General features: G+C 48.5%; 1 protein-coding gene across 8 annotated transcripts; it reads right to left on the reverse strand.

Annotated features, from left to right (window-relative positions):
* Positions 1-5: 5 nt before the first annotated feature.
* Positions 6-18,593, reverse strand: LOC310831233 (alpha-N-acetylgalactosaminidase-like; the record flags this gene model as incomplete). Of its 8 annotated transcripts, none has more annotated exons than XM_083711683.1 (8): positions 6-869; positions 6,636-6,833; positions 9,660-9,821; positions 11,346-11,440; positions 12,076-12,253; positions 14,445-14,619; positions 15,683-15,854; positions 18,491-18,593. In XM_083711683.1, the coding sequence occupies 7 exons, from the start codon at positions 15,835-15,837 to the stop codon at positions 609-611; spliced, it is 1,224 nt and encodes a 407-aa protein (XP_083567809.1). In that variant the 3' UTR covers positions 6-608. The 8 variants fall into 8 exon arrangements, with proteins under 8 accessions (XP_083567809.1, XP_083567811.1, XP_083567808.1 ...); XM_083711685.1 differs by having other exon boundaries at positions 18,476-18,593; XM_083711682.1 differs by lacking the exon at positions 18,491-18,593 and adding an exon at positions 18,400-18,486.
* Between the last annotated feature and the right edge of the window lie 310 nt (positions 18,594-18,903).

Raw genomic sequence — 18,903 nt, forward strand, 5'->3', positions numbered from 1 at the left:
AACCATACAGTTAAAACCAGTACGACTTCATTGATTTGGGAGAGGGACTGGAGACCTGAGCGACAAAGGACAGGGCACTTCCATGATTTTCCAGGTAATCCTAATGAGGATGGAGGGAAGCATATGCGTTTAGCTTCCAAACTGCCCCTGGTTCCTGCTACCTTCAAGGGCTGCGCTACACACAACACTTTTGCAGCAGTTGTTTTTCTGCATGGCTGAAGGTGCCAATGGATGGATCTGGGCCATTCTGCGCCATGCGCATAAGCTTTGTGTAGCAGTGGGAATTGCACCCTCCCTCTTGTGCAGTTTTGTGAGGCTAATCCAGAAAAGGTAGTTTCCGTGGAGGCAGCTCCTTTGGGGTCCTGCAACTCTCTTCCACACAGGTAGGTACAAACTTCTCAAGAGAGTTTTCTAAATAGTCCCCAAACACCCAGAGAAATTGGGTGGAGGGTCCAGCTTTTCCATGGTTCTGTTTATCTCCTGTGCCCGTTGCCAAAGCCCTCCACAAGGAGGAAGAAGAAGCTTTCGTGCCTTGGCTGCTGATTTCCTTAGCTGTCGGCTTCCCTTGTGACATCTGAAGCACATTGAGTCCTTGCGGAAAGGGAAGATCAGCACAAAGGCCTGAGGAAGAACAGGACCACGCCGGTCGGAGGGACCTTGGTGCGAATGGGGTCGTTGAGCTTGTAGGTCCCCATGAACAACTTTTCCAGCACTTCATAGACCTTGTAGCCTGCCTTGCAGTCCAAAATCCCCAGAAGTCCCAGAGTTGTCACAATTGGCTTCGGTGCCCCATCAGTGCCGTTGTTCATCACTGCTACCGCGAACTGGCCATTGACAAGGGGCCTCTTCCATACTTCCAAGTGTTGGCTCTGTCAGGCAGAGATGGGGAGAGGCTTGGTTACTGACTTTTAGCTTTATGCTGGGAGACTACTGGGTAACTCACACCTTAAAGATCTAAAATAACGCCACACCTGTTATAAACGCAATCAAAGACCTCCTGCAGGCACCACCTTATCAGAAGGTCAAGAGTTTGAAGAAGAGAAGGGTTTGGATTTGATATCCCGCCTTTCACTCCCTTTAAGGAGTCTCAAAGCGGCTAACATTCTCCTTTCCCTTCCTCCCCCACAACAAACACTCTGTGGGGTGAGTGGGGCTGAGAGACTTCAGAGAAGTGTGACTGGCCCAAGGTCACCCAGCAGCTGCAGGTGGAGGAGCGGAGATGCGAACCCGGTTCCCCAGATTACGAGACTACCGCTCTTAACCACTACACCACACTGGCTCTCAAACTACTGGGTAACTCACACCTTAAAGATCTAAAATAATGCCACACCTGTTATAAACGCAATCAAAGACCTCCTGCAGGCACCACCTTGTCAGAAGGTCAAGAGTTTGAAGAAGAGAAGAGTTTGGATTTGATATCCCGCTTTATCACTACCAGAAGGGGTCTCAAAGCAGCTAACATTCTCCTTTCCCTTTCTCCCCCACAACAAACACTCTGTGAGGTGAGTGGGGCTGAGAGACTTCAGAGAAGTGTGACTGGCCCAAGGTCACCCAGCAGCTGCATGTGGGGGAGCGGGGACGTGAACCCGGTTCACCAGATTACGAGTCTACCACTCTTAACCACTACACCACACTGGCTCTCCAATGTGTCTGTCATGGACTGGCTGACTGGAGACAGAGGAATGGTGGGAGACACCAGCTGGGGAACCCCCAGGGGAAGAAGGCTCAGAGCCTGGGGATTGGTGGTGGGATGACGATGAGTGGTCAGGGAGAGAAAAGAGAGCAGACTGGGAGGAGCAGGTGTTGGAAGCAGAAGAGGCAACAGGGTTTAGTGAGAAGGGAGAGTGTGCCAGAGAGCAGTCCAGAGTCAAAAGCAGAAGCGGTGTGTGTGTAAAGAAGCAGAGTTGAGACAGGCTGTTGAAGAAGCCAGGGAGTCTCCCCCTCCTGCTGCCACCAGCTCCCCTCCGCCCTGATCTCCTAGAACACGCAGAGAAAGGAAAAGAGCAGAGCAGAGATGGGTTGTGCATAGACACAGCTGCAACTGCTTTGGAAAGACCCCTGAAGACGAGAAGCCTTAGAGAGTGGTGCCAAGGCAGGGACCTTCAGCCCTTGCAACTGCCTCAATGAGGGCACAACCTACTGGGAAGAGTTGCTGTGATCACTAGGCCTGAGCTGTTTTGGTTTCTTTGAATAAAGAGCTAACTGCGCTGACAGTGTTTTCTTTATTGTTGACCTACGCTCGACTCCGGGTCCTGACACATATGATGTAGGAATCCAGCCTACTCTTATGAATTCCCTCCCTTTACACCAGGTGTGAGGGAGCTTTGGCCCTCCAAGGCGTTGATGAACAACAACTCCCACCGTCCCTCGTCACTATGTTTGCTGGGGCTGATGGGAGTTGATGTTCGGCAACATCTGGCGGGCCAAAGGTTCCCCACCCCTATGTTGCATACTAGTCAGGCGCCATCTTTGTCATCTTTTTGGCACCTGCTGAATACGTTGCTCTTTCAACAAGCCTTTCAAGTGGAGATCTTTCTGCCACTCAGCATCAGAGCTGTTTTTGAACACAGAATTGTTTTTAAATGTTTGCATTGTGTTTATTTATGTAACTGGTTTTAGACGTGTTTACGCTTTTCTTTTTTATGGTTGCAGCTCACAATCTGCATTACAATTGACTTTCGTGCAGCGCCCAGTCATTTGGACATTGGATAAATATTTATCACTGGGCATTGCCATCGCCACAATTACCATTCATTCATAAGCTGCTGCCTTGACAATGTGTACAGGAAATGGCAGCGATTCCGCCCAAGCCATCTGGCACCGGTCTGCTTTCTCAAAGGGTCTGGTGACCTACAATGCACACAATCTCTGCCCTGCGCCTACGAACAAAATTCGTAGTTGCCTTATACTGGGTCAGACCCACTGACTGGCAAAGGCTTTTCAGGGTTTCAGGCAAGACGTCTACCTGGAAATGGCGGGAATGGAACCTGAGACTATTTGCATGCGAGGCAGAGCTATGCAGACTTCCGCTCCTTCTTGAGGTCACTGTCCATGCAACTCTGCAGGGATGTGATACGTACAGAAGTGGAGGAGTTTGGGGGAGGCAGTGATGGTGTTACTCCTGATGGTCAGCATTTGCTGGCCTGCCTCCGATAGGAAAATGACTGTGGCCAGTGCTGTAGCATATGATGTGACAATAAACTCTTTATTAGCAAAACAGCATCTGCACAGGAGTGTCAGGCCAATGAGCAACTCAGGTCTTGCCCCCATGAAGCAGTTGAAGAGACTAAAGATCCCTGCCTCCCCACAGCTGTCTAAGTCCCCCTCCTCTCCAGGGATTTCCCCCCAAGCAACTGTATCTGTCTTTTATGCCTCTCCTGGTTCTGGGGGACAAGCGGGGAGTGGAGCTCATCACAGCAGGCGGGGAAGACACTCATGACTCTTCATCTCTGCTTCTTGGCCTCCCTCCTCTCCCACTTCAGCTTCTGCCTCTGATTCTGCACTGCTCTCTGCTACAGACTCTCCCCGCTCACTAAGTCCTGTTATCCCTTCAGCTTCCGACACCTCCTCCTCCCAGTCTTCTCCCTCTGACCGCTCATCATCATCCCACCACCACTCCCTGGGCTCTGTGTCTTCTTCCCGGCTGGTTCCTCCGACCATTCCTCTGCACCCAGCCAGTGCTTGACAGCACAGGACTGCAGTGAATGGTTACGACATGGGCTTCTTTCAAGCTGGGGACAGGAAACCTGTAGCTCTCCAGAAGCTGCTGGACTACAACTCCCATCATCCCTGAACACTGCTCCCGCTGGCTGGGGCTGATGGGTACTGGGAGTCTGACAACATCTGGAGGCCCGCAGGCCAACCAAACCTGCTCAAGCAGAGTTCTGGCTATAGCCACCAAATTCCCAGTATTGGCACAACCTAATCCGGGGTGTGACAAAGAGAGTGCACAGAGCTATTATTAGGTTCGATACTCTGCTTAATTATTACCCTGCTGTGCCTATCAATCCTAGGAATTGGTTATGTGTGTGGGGGAAACCTGCAGGCCGTGACTATCAGCAGGTATCACACTCACAGCTGGAGCCTCATTACAAAATGGGGTGTGGCTCCCATTGATTTGGGATCAGGTGGAAGGGTGGCCCGTGTGTGGGAGGGACAGATATCTGGGGGCGGAGGGTGTCGCCGGAGTAATATTAATGACCAAGAAGGTAAGAAAACAAATTGCCTGCTGGTTGCAGGAAGGAGCGGGAGGGCAAAGCGCTAAGTCGCGATGCTGATCGAGTTCACATGCCACAAGGGATGAGTGCGTGCGAGGACAATTACGGAAAGAAGGAGCCGGGAGCCTGATGCTGGCCAAGGTGGCCCCAGGAGACTCAAAAGCCCAAGCTGGATCCTGCCACAAAGCCAGCTGCTGCTGTGTCATCCAGCACTTCAGTGGCCATGTGGGAACTGCTCCTAACTGCTCCTGCTCATTTGTGGCTCTTTCTTCCCCTCTGTTTACGCAGGACATCCCGTTTCTGGTTTCCTGGTTTTAGAGCTTCTGCCCAACTTGGAAAATGCCACATGTTGTTTTTCTTACAAACTGGCATTGCTCAGCCTCTCCCGCCCCTCCCATGTCTCTCAGCTGTTTATAGAGATGTCCAGCACTCAGGGAAGAGCTGTGCCTCAGCGGTAGAACATTTGCTTTGCCAAGAGAAGGCCTGAGGTTTAAGGAACAACCCCTGCCTGAAACCCCTACCAGTCTTGAGCTGCCAGTCAGGGCAGACAATACTGACTTAGATGCATATTGGCAGAGAGCAGCTTTCTATTAATTACTCTGCAGCGGCGAAGTACAGCGTTTGACATGAGAGAGAAGGCTAAGAAGCAATCTGTGTAGGCAAGCAAAGAAACATCAACAAAGGCTTCATTGTATTATTGTATTAATCACCTTCTAAACCTCTGTCTCAAGGCTACTTACACATAAAACAGAAACAATATTCCTGGGACTCTAGGAATCCTGCTGCGACCCCATCTTAGCGCCAGAGCACCTGCTTTGCAGGCAGGCCCCAGGTTTTATCCCTGCCACCTCCAGTTAAAGCAAGGGTGGGGGACCGAAAGCCCAGGGACCAGATGAGTCCCTCCAGGCCACTCTAGCTGGTGCTCAAGACTCTCCCCAGGCCACACCCGGGAGGGCTGCCCAGTTGGCACTGACCCGTGACACAGCCTTTTCAGTGGTAGCTCCCCAGTTGTGGAATGCCCTCTCTGGTGAGGCAGCCTCGCTACATTATTGCTAATCTTCAGGAGGGAATGGAAAACACTCCTGCTTTTGCTGACTGAAGAATACTGTTCCTGGCAACCCTGAGATCAGTAGATGAAAGTACCATATTGGTCCGAATATAAGCCACACCCGAATATAAGCCGCACGTTTAAGATTGGAGGGAAAGAAAAGAAAAAATACCCAAATATAAGCCGCTCCATTCCTCGCTGCTCCTGGCTGCATATTGGATGGGGGGCAGGGAGCTGCGCTGCGTTGCCATTGGCCTCTCCCCTTCCTCACCCTCTCTCCCTTCCTGGCCTTGGGGGAGAGGATGGGGGACCACGCACAGGGTGGGGGCCGCTTTGCCGTGTTCCTGGCTGCATACCGTAAGGTTGAGAATATAAGCCACACTTTAACTTTTCACAGTTGTAATGGGGGGGGGGGGAGTGAGACTTATATTCAGGCCAATACAGTACACTTTTTATTGTGGTTGGCGTTTAGAATGCTTTAATCTGTTTTGGAACGTTTTTGCTTTGATTTTTAATTGTATATCTTTTTGCAGCCCTGGGGTGCATGGGAAGAAGGCAGCGATATAATTTTAATTAAATGATGAGAATAATAATAATAATACTCCTTTCCATCTCCCCTCAAGTGATTCTGCCTGGTTGGAATGTCTTCCTGAACTAGGAGAACGCCTCATGCTTGCCTGGCTGGAGAGGTGTGTGTACAGTAACCTCGGACTCCTACACAGCTGATAACTTGCTTCACTCACTTCCCCCTGGCTCCACCCACTGTCCCATTGACCACACCCATTTTGCCTTTGGCTCCACCCACCACAGGCACACAGCTTTCAGACTGCAAAGAGGTTCCCAGGACCTGAGTTGAAGGATCTTGGGGGACAGGGAATTGTGAACAGGGGGACTTAAGACCTTGGAGAGCTGCTGCCAATCAGAATAGGGGATGCTCAGGTAGATGGATTACCGTACTTTTTGCTCTATAAGACTCCCTTTTCCCCTCCTAAAAAGTAAGGGGAAATGTGTGTGCGTCTTATGGAGCGAATGCAGGCTGCGCAGCTATCCCAGAAGCCAGAACAGCAAGAGGGATCGCTGCTTTCGCTGCGCAGCGATCCCTCTTGCTGTTCTGGATTCTGGGATTCAGAATATTTTTTTTCTTGTTTTCCTCCTCCCAAAACTTGGTCCGTCTTATGGTCTGGTGCGTCTTATAGAGCGAAAAATACAGTAATCTGGCCCTGGCACAAAGTGGCTTTGTATGTCCATATGCAGCTTAGCTGCATGAACGATCCATTCCATGGATGACATGTTTTCAGGCTCTTGCAACCACCCTAAGGATAAAGAACGCTACTGCTCAGGTCCCCATCTCAGTGACTCAGTAACCGTACCTTTGCAATACGCTTCCCTTGAATCCCCAGATTGTCTTGGTTGATGTAGATGAGCAGTGGGTTCTGCAAGATGTTCTTGGCCTCGGTTGAGATAGTCCGCAAGTTACAGGACATGAAGAAAGGGGCCGCCAGCACTGCCCACAGGGCCACCTGCACTTTCGACTGCTCGTAGCTCAGGCCAAAGTTACCAATGATCAGCTGTGGGGGGGACACAACACAAGAGAAAGAATATTTTATTCAGCAGAGTGTCATCTTCTAGAGGAAGAGCAACACAAAAGGGAAAAACGATTTACAGCTTCGAAACCGGATCCTGAATGTAAAGACAAATTGGAACGAGTTTATCCCTGATTAGGTGTTACCTTGTGGTAACACAGAGGCAGGTTTTGGTGCCAGTGTTGTGGGAATGCCCTCCTTGCTGAAACATCACAGCCCTCCATATGTGCTGGCATTCCTCCAGCCCTTGAAGACACACCTGTTTAGGTAAGTGTTCCCCTGAACGGAATATGCGGTTTTATTGATTTAACTGTTCAGTGGTATTCATTATCACACTTTTTAATGGTTGATTGTATGTTTTAATGCCTTAATGGATTTGTTAATTGTGTACTTTAATTATTTACTGATTTTAATCACTGTAAAACACTTGGAAGCCATTTTGGCAAACAAGCGATATATAAATCAATAATAACTACAACATCTTAAATATTCATAGGGCACCTTTCCAAGTCAGTCATTACAACTACTAGCTGCCAAGGACTTGCAGAATGAGGTATTCTTATTTTGCCATTTGTAATAATTCATTTTCTACAATGAATTACTGGCTTGTAAAGCCCTTTGTTTATACACACGCCAGTAAACCATGCAGTAACCTTCAAGGTGGGCCACTATCCCTGGGGACTGCTGAGTATGGGCACCACTAAGAGTGGAGGGCAGCCCTGACTCAAGGGGGGCACAATTCATGGGGGAGTTCTGCTGAATGAGCTGATCAGCTCCCATCATCCCTGACTGCTGGCCATGGTAGCTGGGGCTTGGGAGCCCTGCCACAATTGCAGAGACACACATTGCCCATCCCTGCTTAAGACAGCATCTTCCAGCAATGCAGACCACTTTCTTAGGATCTGTGTCAATGTCCCCTTTGGATAGGTAGATTCCTATCAAATTCATGTTGATTCTTTTTGTACACTTTGAAGTTTTTCTTGCAGTCAAGCAGTATATAAAAATAGTGTCAAATAAATCAATAAATTTCTACCTGTGGGCAGAGAAACTTGAAAGGCAGTACAGTTGTATCTTGGTTTTTGAACAGCTTAGTTCTTGAATGTTTTGGCTCCCAAACGCCACAAACCTGGAAGTGAGTGTTTCAGTTTGCAAAATATTTTTGGAAGCCGAACGTCCGATTGGGCTTTTGCGGCTTCCGATTGGCTGCAGGAAGCTGGCTGCAGCCAATCAGAAGCCGCACTTTGGTTTTCGAACGTTTGAAAGTTGAACAGACTTCCGGAACGGATTCCGTTTAAATTCCAAGATACGACTGTTATAGGAATTAAAAGTGCTGGAAATTAAAAGGAAGCTCTGCAGAACAGAGGAAGGAAAACACCCTCTAGTGGTTACTTGGAGTGTGCAGGTTGTCAAGCTTGGTTTAGGGATTTCCCTGCCTCTCTTATCATTTGCAGTCCAAATGCCCTCCTAAATCAGACCTACAGTCTTCTTTTCTCAGATTGCCTTGGAGCTATTATAAGAAGTGCAGATTCTGGATCAGACTGAAGCCCTTCTCACTGACCATTCTGTCTCCAGAGCAACCACTCAAGATATCTCTGGGAAATACGTGACTGCAGCACGCAAGGTGACAGCCATTCCTCGCGGTTTGTTCCCAACAGCCAGAATTCAGAACTGTTTCTGTGCATGAAGGTTCTGCAGGGCAACATTCTGTCCTAGATGTTATTTGGCATCTAAAGGAAGCCACTGGGAGCAGACTTTAGGAGCATGGCGCCATCAGCATACTGGTGACATGCAGCTCTAGTTCTCTGAATAGGAGAGGTCATGCAAGACCTGGACTGGTGCCTTCATGCTCTGGGCACCTGTGGACTGGATGAGGGGCAATAAAGTGAGTTTGGATCCTGGCAAGGCAGATGCTCTGTGGGTAAACGGTGCTCAAATTCATGTTGCCTGTTCTGGACAGGGCTGCGCTCCCTCTAAAGGTACATAGCTCCCCCATCCTCGGAGGAAAAAGGACATGGACTCCAAGGCTATATTTGCTTGGGAGGATAGTGTGCCTTCTGTGAGGGCCTTTGCAAGTCCCAGCACCAGAGGAGTTCACAGTGACAGCACCTCTCTAGCGTTGCCTTCCAAAAACACCAGCTCAGAGGAGCTAGTAGAAACTTGGCCTTCCTACACCACTGGCTGTTGAAACTATCAGGGACCCTTTAAGAGTAGAGGCTCCACTTACTATGGGAAGGGAAAGCTGCCAAAAGGAGACTGCAGGCTGATTTAAGGCTCAGTCTGGGTTTGAAGGATGTTGGAGCAACATTCAGGCCTTCCTTATCGGACTGGCAGACTATGGGAGCTCTCCAGAGTGCTACCTGACTTGCCTTCTGACCTCTGCTTTGACTGACCTTATTTACCTAGACTTGCCCCCTGCCTTGTCTGGCCTGGCCTTGCTGGGGGCCTGATCCTGGTTTGACCTGACTTTCTGGAAGTGGTGCTGGCAATCTGTAACCTGGCTATCCCTGGCTTCTGTGCCTGGAACATGCCCCCCCACTGGGGTTAGAACCCTGCCCCCACACCTCCCGGTAAGTCCAAACAGAAAACTATTTTCCCATGTCTAATATTTTCTGCCTCGGGACAGAAATTTTTCCAGAACACCTTTGGATGTCTGCCTTCTGCAGTCTCTTCTGTGCATCGATGTTGCTATTATGTTTCTGTCTTCTCCCTAAAAGCAATGGTCTACAATCCTAGTACTGCCCTTATGTTTCTCTTACAGCCTACAAGAATTCTAAGCAGAAGGGACGGCAGTATGGGAAGAGTTGGCTTTACCGTATCAGGATCATTCCACCTTCCCGGTCCTGCAACAGGCTGAATTATGTCCTGATGATTTCCGTACCACTCAATGATGTGGAAGAGGCTGTCCCAAGAGTCTTCAATATCACCAAAATTTCTCCACAGGTTACATATTTTGCCAAGTAAGGTATAATTCACCTGGATAAAAACAGCAGGGACACAACGGCACAGACGTTGCTAGGAATCTGGTGCTGCCTGTGCGCTTGCTTCTGCACTCAAGCAGTACAAGTTCACAGGCTGAGCAAATGAACAGATACAAATCTTATAACTAACAGCTGTTGGGTCAAGTACAGCCCCTTGTCCCGACCACATCTGGACCAATGCAGACAAGCAACTGGTGAAGCACATACAAGTGATATACAATAACACTCCTCGCTAACTAGCTGTCTAGGCAAACTATGATTGCAGACCTGCTCTCTGTCTCAGATGCTTGGAGCAACAGTGTAATCCACCCCCTGTCCCTTCTTAACTGCCTGCCCCCTGGCTGATGCAGTCCCATTGCCTTAAGCCATGGGTAGGCAAACTAAGGCCCGGGGGCTGGATCTGGCCCAATCACCTTCTAAATCCGGCCAGTGGACAGTCCAGGAATCAGCGTGTTTTTACATGAGTAGAATGTGTGCTTTTATTTAAAATGCATCTCTGGGTTATTTGTGGGGATTGCCTGGTGTTTTTACATGAGTAGAATGTGTGCTTTTATTTAAAATGCATCTCTGGGTTATTTGTGGGGCACAGGAATTCGTTCATTTCCCCCCCCAAAAAATATAGTCCGGCCCCCCACAAGATCTGAGGGACAGTGGACCGGCCCCCTGCTGAAAAAGTTTGCTGACACCTGCCTTAAGCCTTTCCTTTAATGAGGAAACAACAGAAGAGGGAATGCCCAGGGGTTTTCCAAAGACATGTCCCCCTCTTGGAGCTCTCCAGGCCCTCTTGCAGCTCATCTCTTGACTCCTGCTCTTTCTCCACTTGCTCTGGCTGCCTGATCTCCTACTCCTGACTCCTTCTCTACCAGAAGCCACTTCATGGGTGGCACAGAACCACACAGACCAGCAGCCCCTTTCCCTGGAACTTCCTCTCTTCTGTCAACAAATTTCCCCACACCTCAGGCCCCTGCCCGTCCCTGACACCCCTTGAAGGTGGCCATCCATCTCCATGCACAGCCTGAAGGTGAAGAGAGGAAAATGCCAGGCTGGTTGTTGGGCAGCGATGGAGTGGTGTTTGCCATCACCCCGTCCCCCTTCCCCCAGATTGGCAAAAGTTCTATCCAGACACAGAAGCCCCCATTTATGAAACACATCTTGTCTCCTATCTCTACCCATGGAATAAATGGTCCCATGGTCTTGAGAATGTTGCCTGTCCCAGGGCAAAGGCAGAGACACAGAAAGAAGAAGAAGAAGAGTTTGGACTTGATATCCCGCCTTTCACTCCCCTTCAGGAGTCTCAAAGCGGCTCACACTCTCCTTTCCCTTCCTCCCCCACAACAAACACTCTGTGAGGTGAGTGGGGCTGAGAGACTTCAAAGAAGTGTGACTGGCCCAAGATGACCCAGCAGCTGCATGTGGAGGAGCGGAGACTCGAACCAGGTTCCCCAGATTACAAGACTACCGCTCTTAACCACTACACCACACTGGCTCTTCACCACACTGAAACAGGTGCAGAAATTACCTTCGGCGGAAGCCCCCCCTCGTAGGCAGGCCAGCTGCAGGAAAAGGCAATGGGCCGTCCTGTTTTGTTCAGTGCTGCACTCATCTTTGGGTAGCCTGGGCAATAAAGAAAGACAGGGCTGTCAGCGGGCTGTTTTTAATGCTGACAAAAGCAGTGGCAGCTGGTTTGCTGGAACCGGCGGGGTGGAAAGCAGGGAGGCCAACAGCAGGTGGCACCAGAGCAAATGGTATTGTTCTCTTCCTCTTCCCTGCTAAGTTCTACAAACACAACAGGGAGCCTAAGGAGGAGGAGGAAGGTGACAGGCAGTGCCCCCCCCACTGGCTGGAAGTGAGTGAGGGAGGTGGGGGTTGGCTGAGCTCAGACAGAGCTTGATGGGCCCCATTTGCCCAAATGAACCAGCCTCCACTGTTAAAATGACACAATGTCTATGCAGGGATGCTGAAGCCCACTGATTTCCACAGACACTGGTACATCTAACACTAGCATCTACTGTAGCTCTATTTTTGTAAACCACTTTGAGTTTTTGAATCAGGCGGTGCATAAATCTTATGCAATTAACAACTAAACAGGAATGCTAGTGCTAAAAAGAACTACAAAGCAAAACCATTTAATGTACCCACTGCCATTGTGGATTACTCCATTTTAAAAAAGGGACAATCTGGGATTTGCCGGCTTCAACTGAAAATCCCCTCCTTCCTGGGATCCTTCCTGTTTATGGACAAGCACAAACCTGCTGCCTTGATGGAAGAATTGGAGAAGCAGCCATCCAGCTTCAGCATGTCAACCCCCCACTCGGCAAAGGTCTTCGCATCTGTCTCAATAGTATCCAGGGTCGTCCCAGGGTAGCCTGAGCAGGTCTTGCTGCCCAGGTCACTGTAGATGCCAAACTTCAGGCCTTTGGAGTGAACCTGGGTGAGAAGGGGCAAGAAGGAGCGCCATGATCCCAGAGTCCAGTGGGGACCATGACACAGAGTCAGAGGTTACAGTGATACCAGCTCAAGAAAGGGGCCATGTACCCGTCTCTGAGCATGATGCTGGGGGTCCTGAGGCTGGCAGGCTCAGCAATCTCCTACAGTTAATGAACCTTTTTCACCTCAAGGTCCACATTTTCTTCTGGGCAGACTTCCAAAGCCCATGTGCCACTGGTTCGTGGAGCCAGAGACAAAACTGGGTGGAGCAAAGATACAAATTTTAACTTTTTTTGTCAACTCTCTTATTTGCTTTTGTCGTATCAGCTTACTTTGCACACAGGTATTGAATCAGCACAACAGACTACAACAAAACAAAAATTTGTACAAGCGCAAATTTCCCGGAGAGCAAACACAACTGTTAAGTCTTCATTGCATTTCAAATAATGCAAAGGAGACAGAATCATTTAGTTTGCTAAATATAAAGGTAAAGGTAAAGGGACCCCTGACCGTTAGGTCCAGTCGTGGATGACTCTGGGGTTGTGGCGATCATCTCGCTTTATTGGCCGAGGGAACTGGCGTACAGCTGGTCATGTGGCCAGCATGACTAAGCTGCTTCTGGAGAACCACCATTTATCTTCCCGCCGGAGTGGTACCTATTTATCTATTTGCACTTTGACGTGCTTTCGAACTGCTAGGTTAGCAGGAGGAGGGACTGAGCAACGGGCGTTCACCCCATTGCGGGGATTCGGACTGCCGACCTTCTGATTGGCAAACCCTAGGCTCTGTGGTTTAGACCACAGCACCACCCACGTCCCAGTTGCTAAATATGCTGCATCTGAATTAAGGGTCATCTTGAAAAGTCTGTTTTGAGGCGAGTTCAGTTTTGACCTTTATACGGTTTCTATACATATTCACACACCCCTCTCTATCCTCCATCCAGACAAGTAAGAGGTGTTCCCAGAGTTCAGGGACCCATTCCAATGCACCCGCTGGAGAACACTGCTCTCTGGAAGCTCTTCTTGGTGCCGAGACAACTAACTTGCCTCATTGTGCCTTGTGGGTTCCTCCTCAAGGGCAGAAAAAGACTTAGAGGGCCCAAAGTTCAATTTGTGGTGTGTATGCTTTCCATTTGGCTCTGGTTAAAATGTTTTGGCTGAAATCAAGTGAAAAGTGTGTTTCTTTATGGCCCAATTTGCACAGCACAGAAAGTTGTGCAATCCCATTCAGGACCTGCCAGAGTCAGTAGGCGTCTGGTGCCTGTTGAAGAATCTTACTCTAGCAGGCATTGTAACTGAATACTGATTTTGTCATTTTAACTCATTTTCATTGTATTGACTTTCTTGTACACTGCAATTAAGTGGCATATATACTGTTGAAATAAATAAAAACCAATACACAAGAGGGCTCTTTCATGCCTTTTTGTTTGCGCCAAAAGGAAACAAACCATGATCCTGGCTTGCTGTGTCTGAATTAGGCATCGTGGTTTATTTTGCTCCATTAAAGCACAACTAGCAAGCCAAGAAACCAAGAATACATTAATACTATTAATTAAATTGGTTAACCAATTGTCACACAAAAATAGCATATGTAGAAGCACCTTTGCACATACAAAGTCTGTAATAATAATAATAATAATAATAATAATAATAATAATAATAATTTATTATTTGTACCCCGCCCATCTGGCTGGGTTTCCCCAGCCACTCTGGGCGGCTTCCAACAAAGATAAAAGATACACTGAAATGTCACATATTAAAAACTTCCCTGAACAGGGCTGCCTTCAGATGTCTTCTGAATGTCAGGTAGTTGTTTATCGCTTTGACATCTGATGGGAGGGCGTTCCACAGGGCGGGCGCCACTTCCGAGAAGGCCCTCTGCCTGGTTCCCTGTAACTTGGCTTCTCGCAGTGAGGGAACCGCCAGAAGGCCCTCGGAGCTGGACCTCAGTGTCCGGGCAGAACAATGGGGGAGGAGACGCTCCTTCAGATATACTGGACTGAGGCCATTTAGGGCTTTAAAGGCTTTAAAGGTCAGCACCAACACTTTGAATTGTGCTCGGAAACGTAAGAAATACATAAAGCTATCCCCTCTGTAAACTACAGAAGAAGCTTAATCTTAAGTAGATATTTTCTTGCAGCTTTTAGAGAAATCTGAAAGCTTTCAGAACACATGCATTTTATTGAACTTACGTAATCGGCAAGGGCTTTAATGCCACTGGGGAACCTTTCGGGGTTTGGCTGCAACCTGCCTTGCGTGTCTCTTTTATTTGCTGCCCAGCAATCATCCAGGTTGACATACTTGTAGCCGAGCCGCAACCATCCGTCGCCAGCCAGCCTGTCTGCCATAGCCTTGATCAAGTGTTCACTGTTAATGAACAAGTTAGAAAGCTAGTGTGAACAGGGCCTTGCTATGTTAGATGGCCGGTTTGAAAAGCCACCCTTTATCAACTCTTTCTGGAGCTGCTCTGCCTAATGTGATTGAACTTGAAAAACATCAGCCTAGACTAATACATAACATGCTGAAAACAATAATAAAAAACCAAGATTTTCAGAGATGATCTATATGATGCTGGAGCTTAGCTGCGTAGAAAGGAACACAGAATTGTCATGCAAGCCCTTTAAAAGAGGGCTGGTTATAAAAAGCCTTTTGATAAAATGGAATCTTCAGGAGACATTATTAACATTGGGGCAACCAAGGCACTGATTAAACAGGCTGCAAATTACAACAGTGCACTTGAAGCCTAGGTTTGTTTAGGTACAACAATGGAAGAGTCTCGCAATCTCTATTTAAAAGAGTGGAAACAACTTGTTTAAAGTTAGCCTCAGCAAAGCAATGCCCACCATCTGAATAATGTTTTGTTGCCTCATTATGGGATGAGACATGGCCAGTCCAATACTTTACTTTTCCTGTCCTTGTGGCTACACTGATGTGATCTAAGAGGTGTGGTACGGGACAGCATCACTGAAGGTATTGGGGGGGGGGACCTTTTAAGCAGGGGAAAAGAAAAGAATGTGCCAGATCTCATTGCTGTGTTCTTAGTTTCAAAGGGATATAAGTGTGGGGAGCTGAAATAAGCCTGTAGGTGCATCTGTTCAAGTAAGCTAAAATTTCCTTAGGACACAGGTGTAGTTTTCCTCATTAGAATGATAGGTTCCAAAAAACTTAAGGTTCAAGCCACAAAGAGTAGCATGTGTGTTTCATGCACCTTCAGTTGATGCAGACTTCAGGTAAAAACCACAGGCAGACAACCCCTACCATTGCATTAATGGTTCGCTAGGATGTAAAGAACAAACCAAACCAGTGGAATTCCTCACTTTATGACCATTCCCCCCTCCCCGCAATTCCCCCACCCCAAAAAAACGATTGTTTTAATAACAGCATCCAAGTCAACAGCTTCAGTACAACTTTTTCAGCGCATTTCCCCCACCTGATGCAGTTGTCAGGATCATTTTTGCAGTCTGTGTTACATCTAAAACGTTCCCAAGGCACCCAGCCCATTGGCGGAGTCTTCAGCAGTCCGTTATCCAGGGAAGCACAGCAGGCTGCAAGGCCCAGCAATATCCCCAGGGAAAAGTGCAACATGATTCAGACACCACCCCCTGTAAAAATCAGAAGAGGGCACATCTGATCATGGAAGATGGAGCAAGGTTGTTTTCTCCTGCTCTGGAGAGTAGAACCTGAACCACTGGCTTCAAGTTAGATTCAAGAAGATTCTGACTAAACACCAGGAAGAACGTTCTGATAGCAAGAGCTGTTCGATGGTGGAACAGACTCCCTCAGAAGGTGGAACCTCCATTGGAGGCTTTTAAGCAGAGGTTGGATGGTCATCTGTCATGGAAGCTTTATATGAGATTATTGCATTGTAGGGGGTTGGACTAGATGATGCTCGGAGTTCCTTCCAACTGTACGATTCTATGATTCTATAATAATCCAACATATTACTTCATTTCAGTGGTTTCAAATAATTTCTGATGTTTGAGGCTCCTTATATGCATCTTTGGTCACCACAGGCAAAGACAATAAGCAAATGGGAAGCAAAAGAAGAGGCACCATGCTGCCTTTTCCAATTCCAGGTTGTTTTACTAAGCAATAAGCACCTCTAGTACAGCATTTATTTATTATTCCATTTATGACTCACTTCCCAGGAGGCAGCATGGAGCAATTAACAGTAGAATAAAAATACACGTCAAGCAATTGCATGCATAAAAACCAATTAAAATAGTTTCTTATATACATACATACATATACTGTACATACAAACACATATCCATATACACACAAAAGCACATATAAAATAAATTCAAATTCAGAACACATACCTACTGAGATAATTACAATTGTTATTATTATTACCCGCCCTTCACCAGCAGGCCCCAGGGCAGGTTACAATCATTTAAAATTAGAATTAGAAACAGCTAAAACAGATTACATTCACAAGAGATGAACACTATATACTGAAGATGCCACACCCACCTCTGCAGGGAGGGATTTCTGTAACTTAGGGGCAACCACAGAGAATGCCCTCTCCTGGGCCATCCCCACCCCCACCCTTCCAAGGGTGGTGGAACAATCAAGATGGCTCCCTCTGTTTATCTTAACACCCAAGACGGGCTGTAAGGAAGGAAGTGGTCTCTCGGATCCTTGAGGCCTAAGTCATTTAGTGCTTTAAACACAAGGGTGAGAACCTTGAATTGGGACTGGCAAGCAATGCAGCCGTTTTAGAACAGGGGTTACCATATGGGTTCTAATTGGAACTCCGATTAGTAATCTGGCCACTGCATTTTGGACCAATTGAGGTTTCCAAGTTGTTTTCAATGACAGCTCCAGGTACAGCGTATCACAATAACCCACTCTGGAAGGATCTGCAGCTGGGGTATAGCAGGATAAAGGCAATCTTAGTCACTGAGGCCATCAGGGCCTCAAGTAACAATGTTGGTTGGACCCAGAGGTACCCCCAAGCTATGAACCAACTCCTTGCAGGGAAGTGCTACTCTGTCTAGAACCCTGTCTTGCTATTTTCTGGACTCAGTGAATAACACCACTGTCTCTTGGAGAGTCAGATCTCCATTTAGGAGAGACTTTTAGAACATACTCAATAGGCACCAAAATAACAGAGAAGGCACCTGTCTGATATAAAACTAGGGAGAGTTAAGGACACAAGAACCTGATGGATCAGGTCCATAGCCCAGCATCCTGTTCTCATGGCGGGCACCTAGATGGCGTTGGAAAACCCAGATATTTCCAAAGGGCGAGTGTCACCATACTAAAGGCCTGATTCCAACATTGTGCTGAATGAACCCCCTGATAGGATGGTTATCTGCTGAATGCCTTCTCACGCAGAACACAATGGTGGGGTTGGGAACATAAATGATGAGACAATCTCATCCCCTGTATATCACCCCAAAAAACTTCTGATCACTCCTTTAGGCTTGTGGCATGAATTACTGCTTAAATCCCTGCTGAATTAAGTTTTCTGCCGGAATTCCTCCACCTCCCTGCCTACTCATCAGGTTAGGCAATCCTAGCCACTAAAGTGCATTCACACGCTTGTGGAATCTCATAAGCATGCCACCAAAACCAGTATGCAATAAAACACCATTTTGAGCTGATGGCACTGCACACTGGGGAGTCTCTCAATGATGGCTCCCCTGCTGCTGTGCCCTTGTCTGGATAAGGCCAGCCACTACATTTGGCTGCAAAAGTGAGCACGTCTGACAACTAAAACAGGTTTCAAAGGTGCCAGAATTATGACCTTTAAGTTTTTGAATTTCCGTATTTTTTTTTTATTATTAATGGGTAGGGAGCCATTTTACCCCTTCTCTGTGCGATTCCCCTCACTGCATTTAGGGTTTTGAATGGCCTTTTCGAGCGTCATCAGAGTGACGTCACAAGGGCTCACTGTGACGTCAGTTGGAGAAAAAACGCCTCCACTTATAATCGAGGGCCCTTTAAAACACGCCCCCTCGGGAAAGCTCCTCCCATGTTCCAGGAGGGTCGTGCGCAGGCGCATTGTCCCTGGTGGTTTGAAGGCGGGAGGGTACGCGAGGCCACCACAGCCCGCATGCGCAGTACAGCCGGCTCTCTTTTCTCCTCAACCTGACAGCCGGTCACGTTCCCCTCCTGAGACAAACGCCGGTGACTAACCCTTCGGGTAAAAAAGGATGGCAGGCGACGCCCGCACCCCATCTACCAGCGGCGCCCCCTGGAAAGCCTCCCGCACCCCCGCCTCATTTACCCGCCTTCCCTCAGGAACACAGAGCAACTCTAATTCCCGGTCAGGGAAAGGGCGGGACTCGCAGAGATCGGCGGTTGGCCGGACGCACGCGCCCTATCAGCGGCGCCGACGCATAGCACGGCAGCCAACGGCGGGAGGGCTCCTGTCGGCTCGACCAATGAGGAGGCGGCGAACGAGGCAGCGGAGGCGTGCCCTGGGAATCAAACGCCAGCCAATGGGAAGCGGCGGCATCTCTGTGAGGGGAAAGCGAGCGCGGCCTCCGAGGCCCCGCCTCCCATAGAGCCCACGTCGCTCCCCGCCTTGTCCAATCAGCCGAAGCCGCGCTTGGAGGAGGCTCCCTCATTGTGGCGCCGCCAGGCGGCCTCCGAGCGGTAGAGGGCGCTGCGGGCGAGAGGAGCCGGGGGCCTTAGGCC

The sequence above is a fragment of the Podarcis gaigeae genome, assembly GCF_964106915.1.
Source record: "Podarcis gaigeae genome assembly, chromosome: 14".
Classification (NCBI taxonomy): Eukaryota; Metazoa; Chordata; class Lepidosauria; order Squamata; family Lacertidae; genus Podarcis; species Podarcis gaigeae.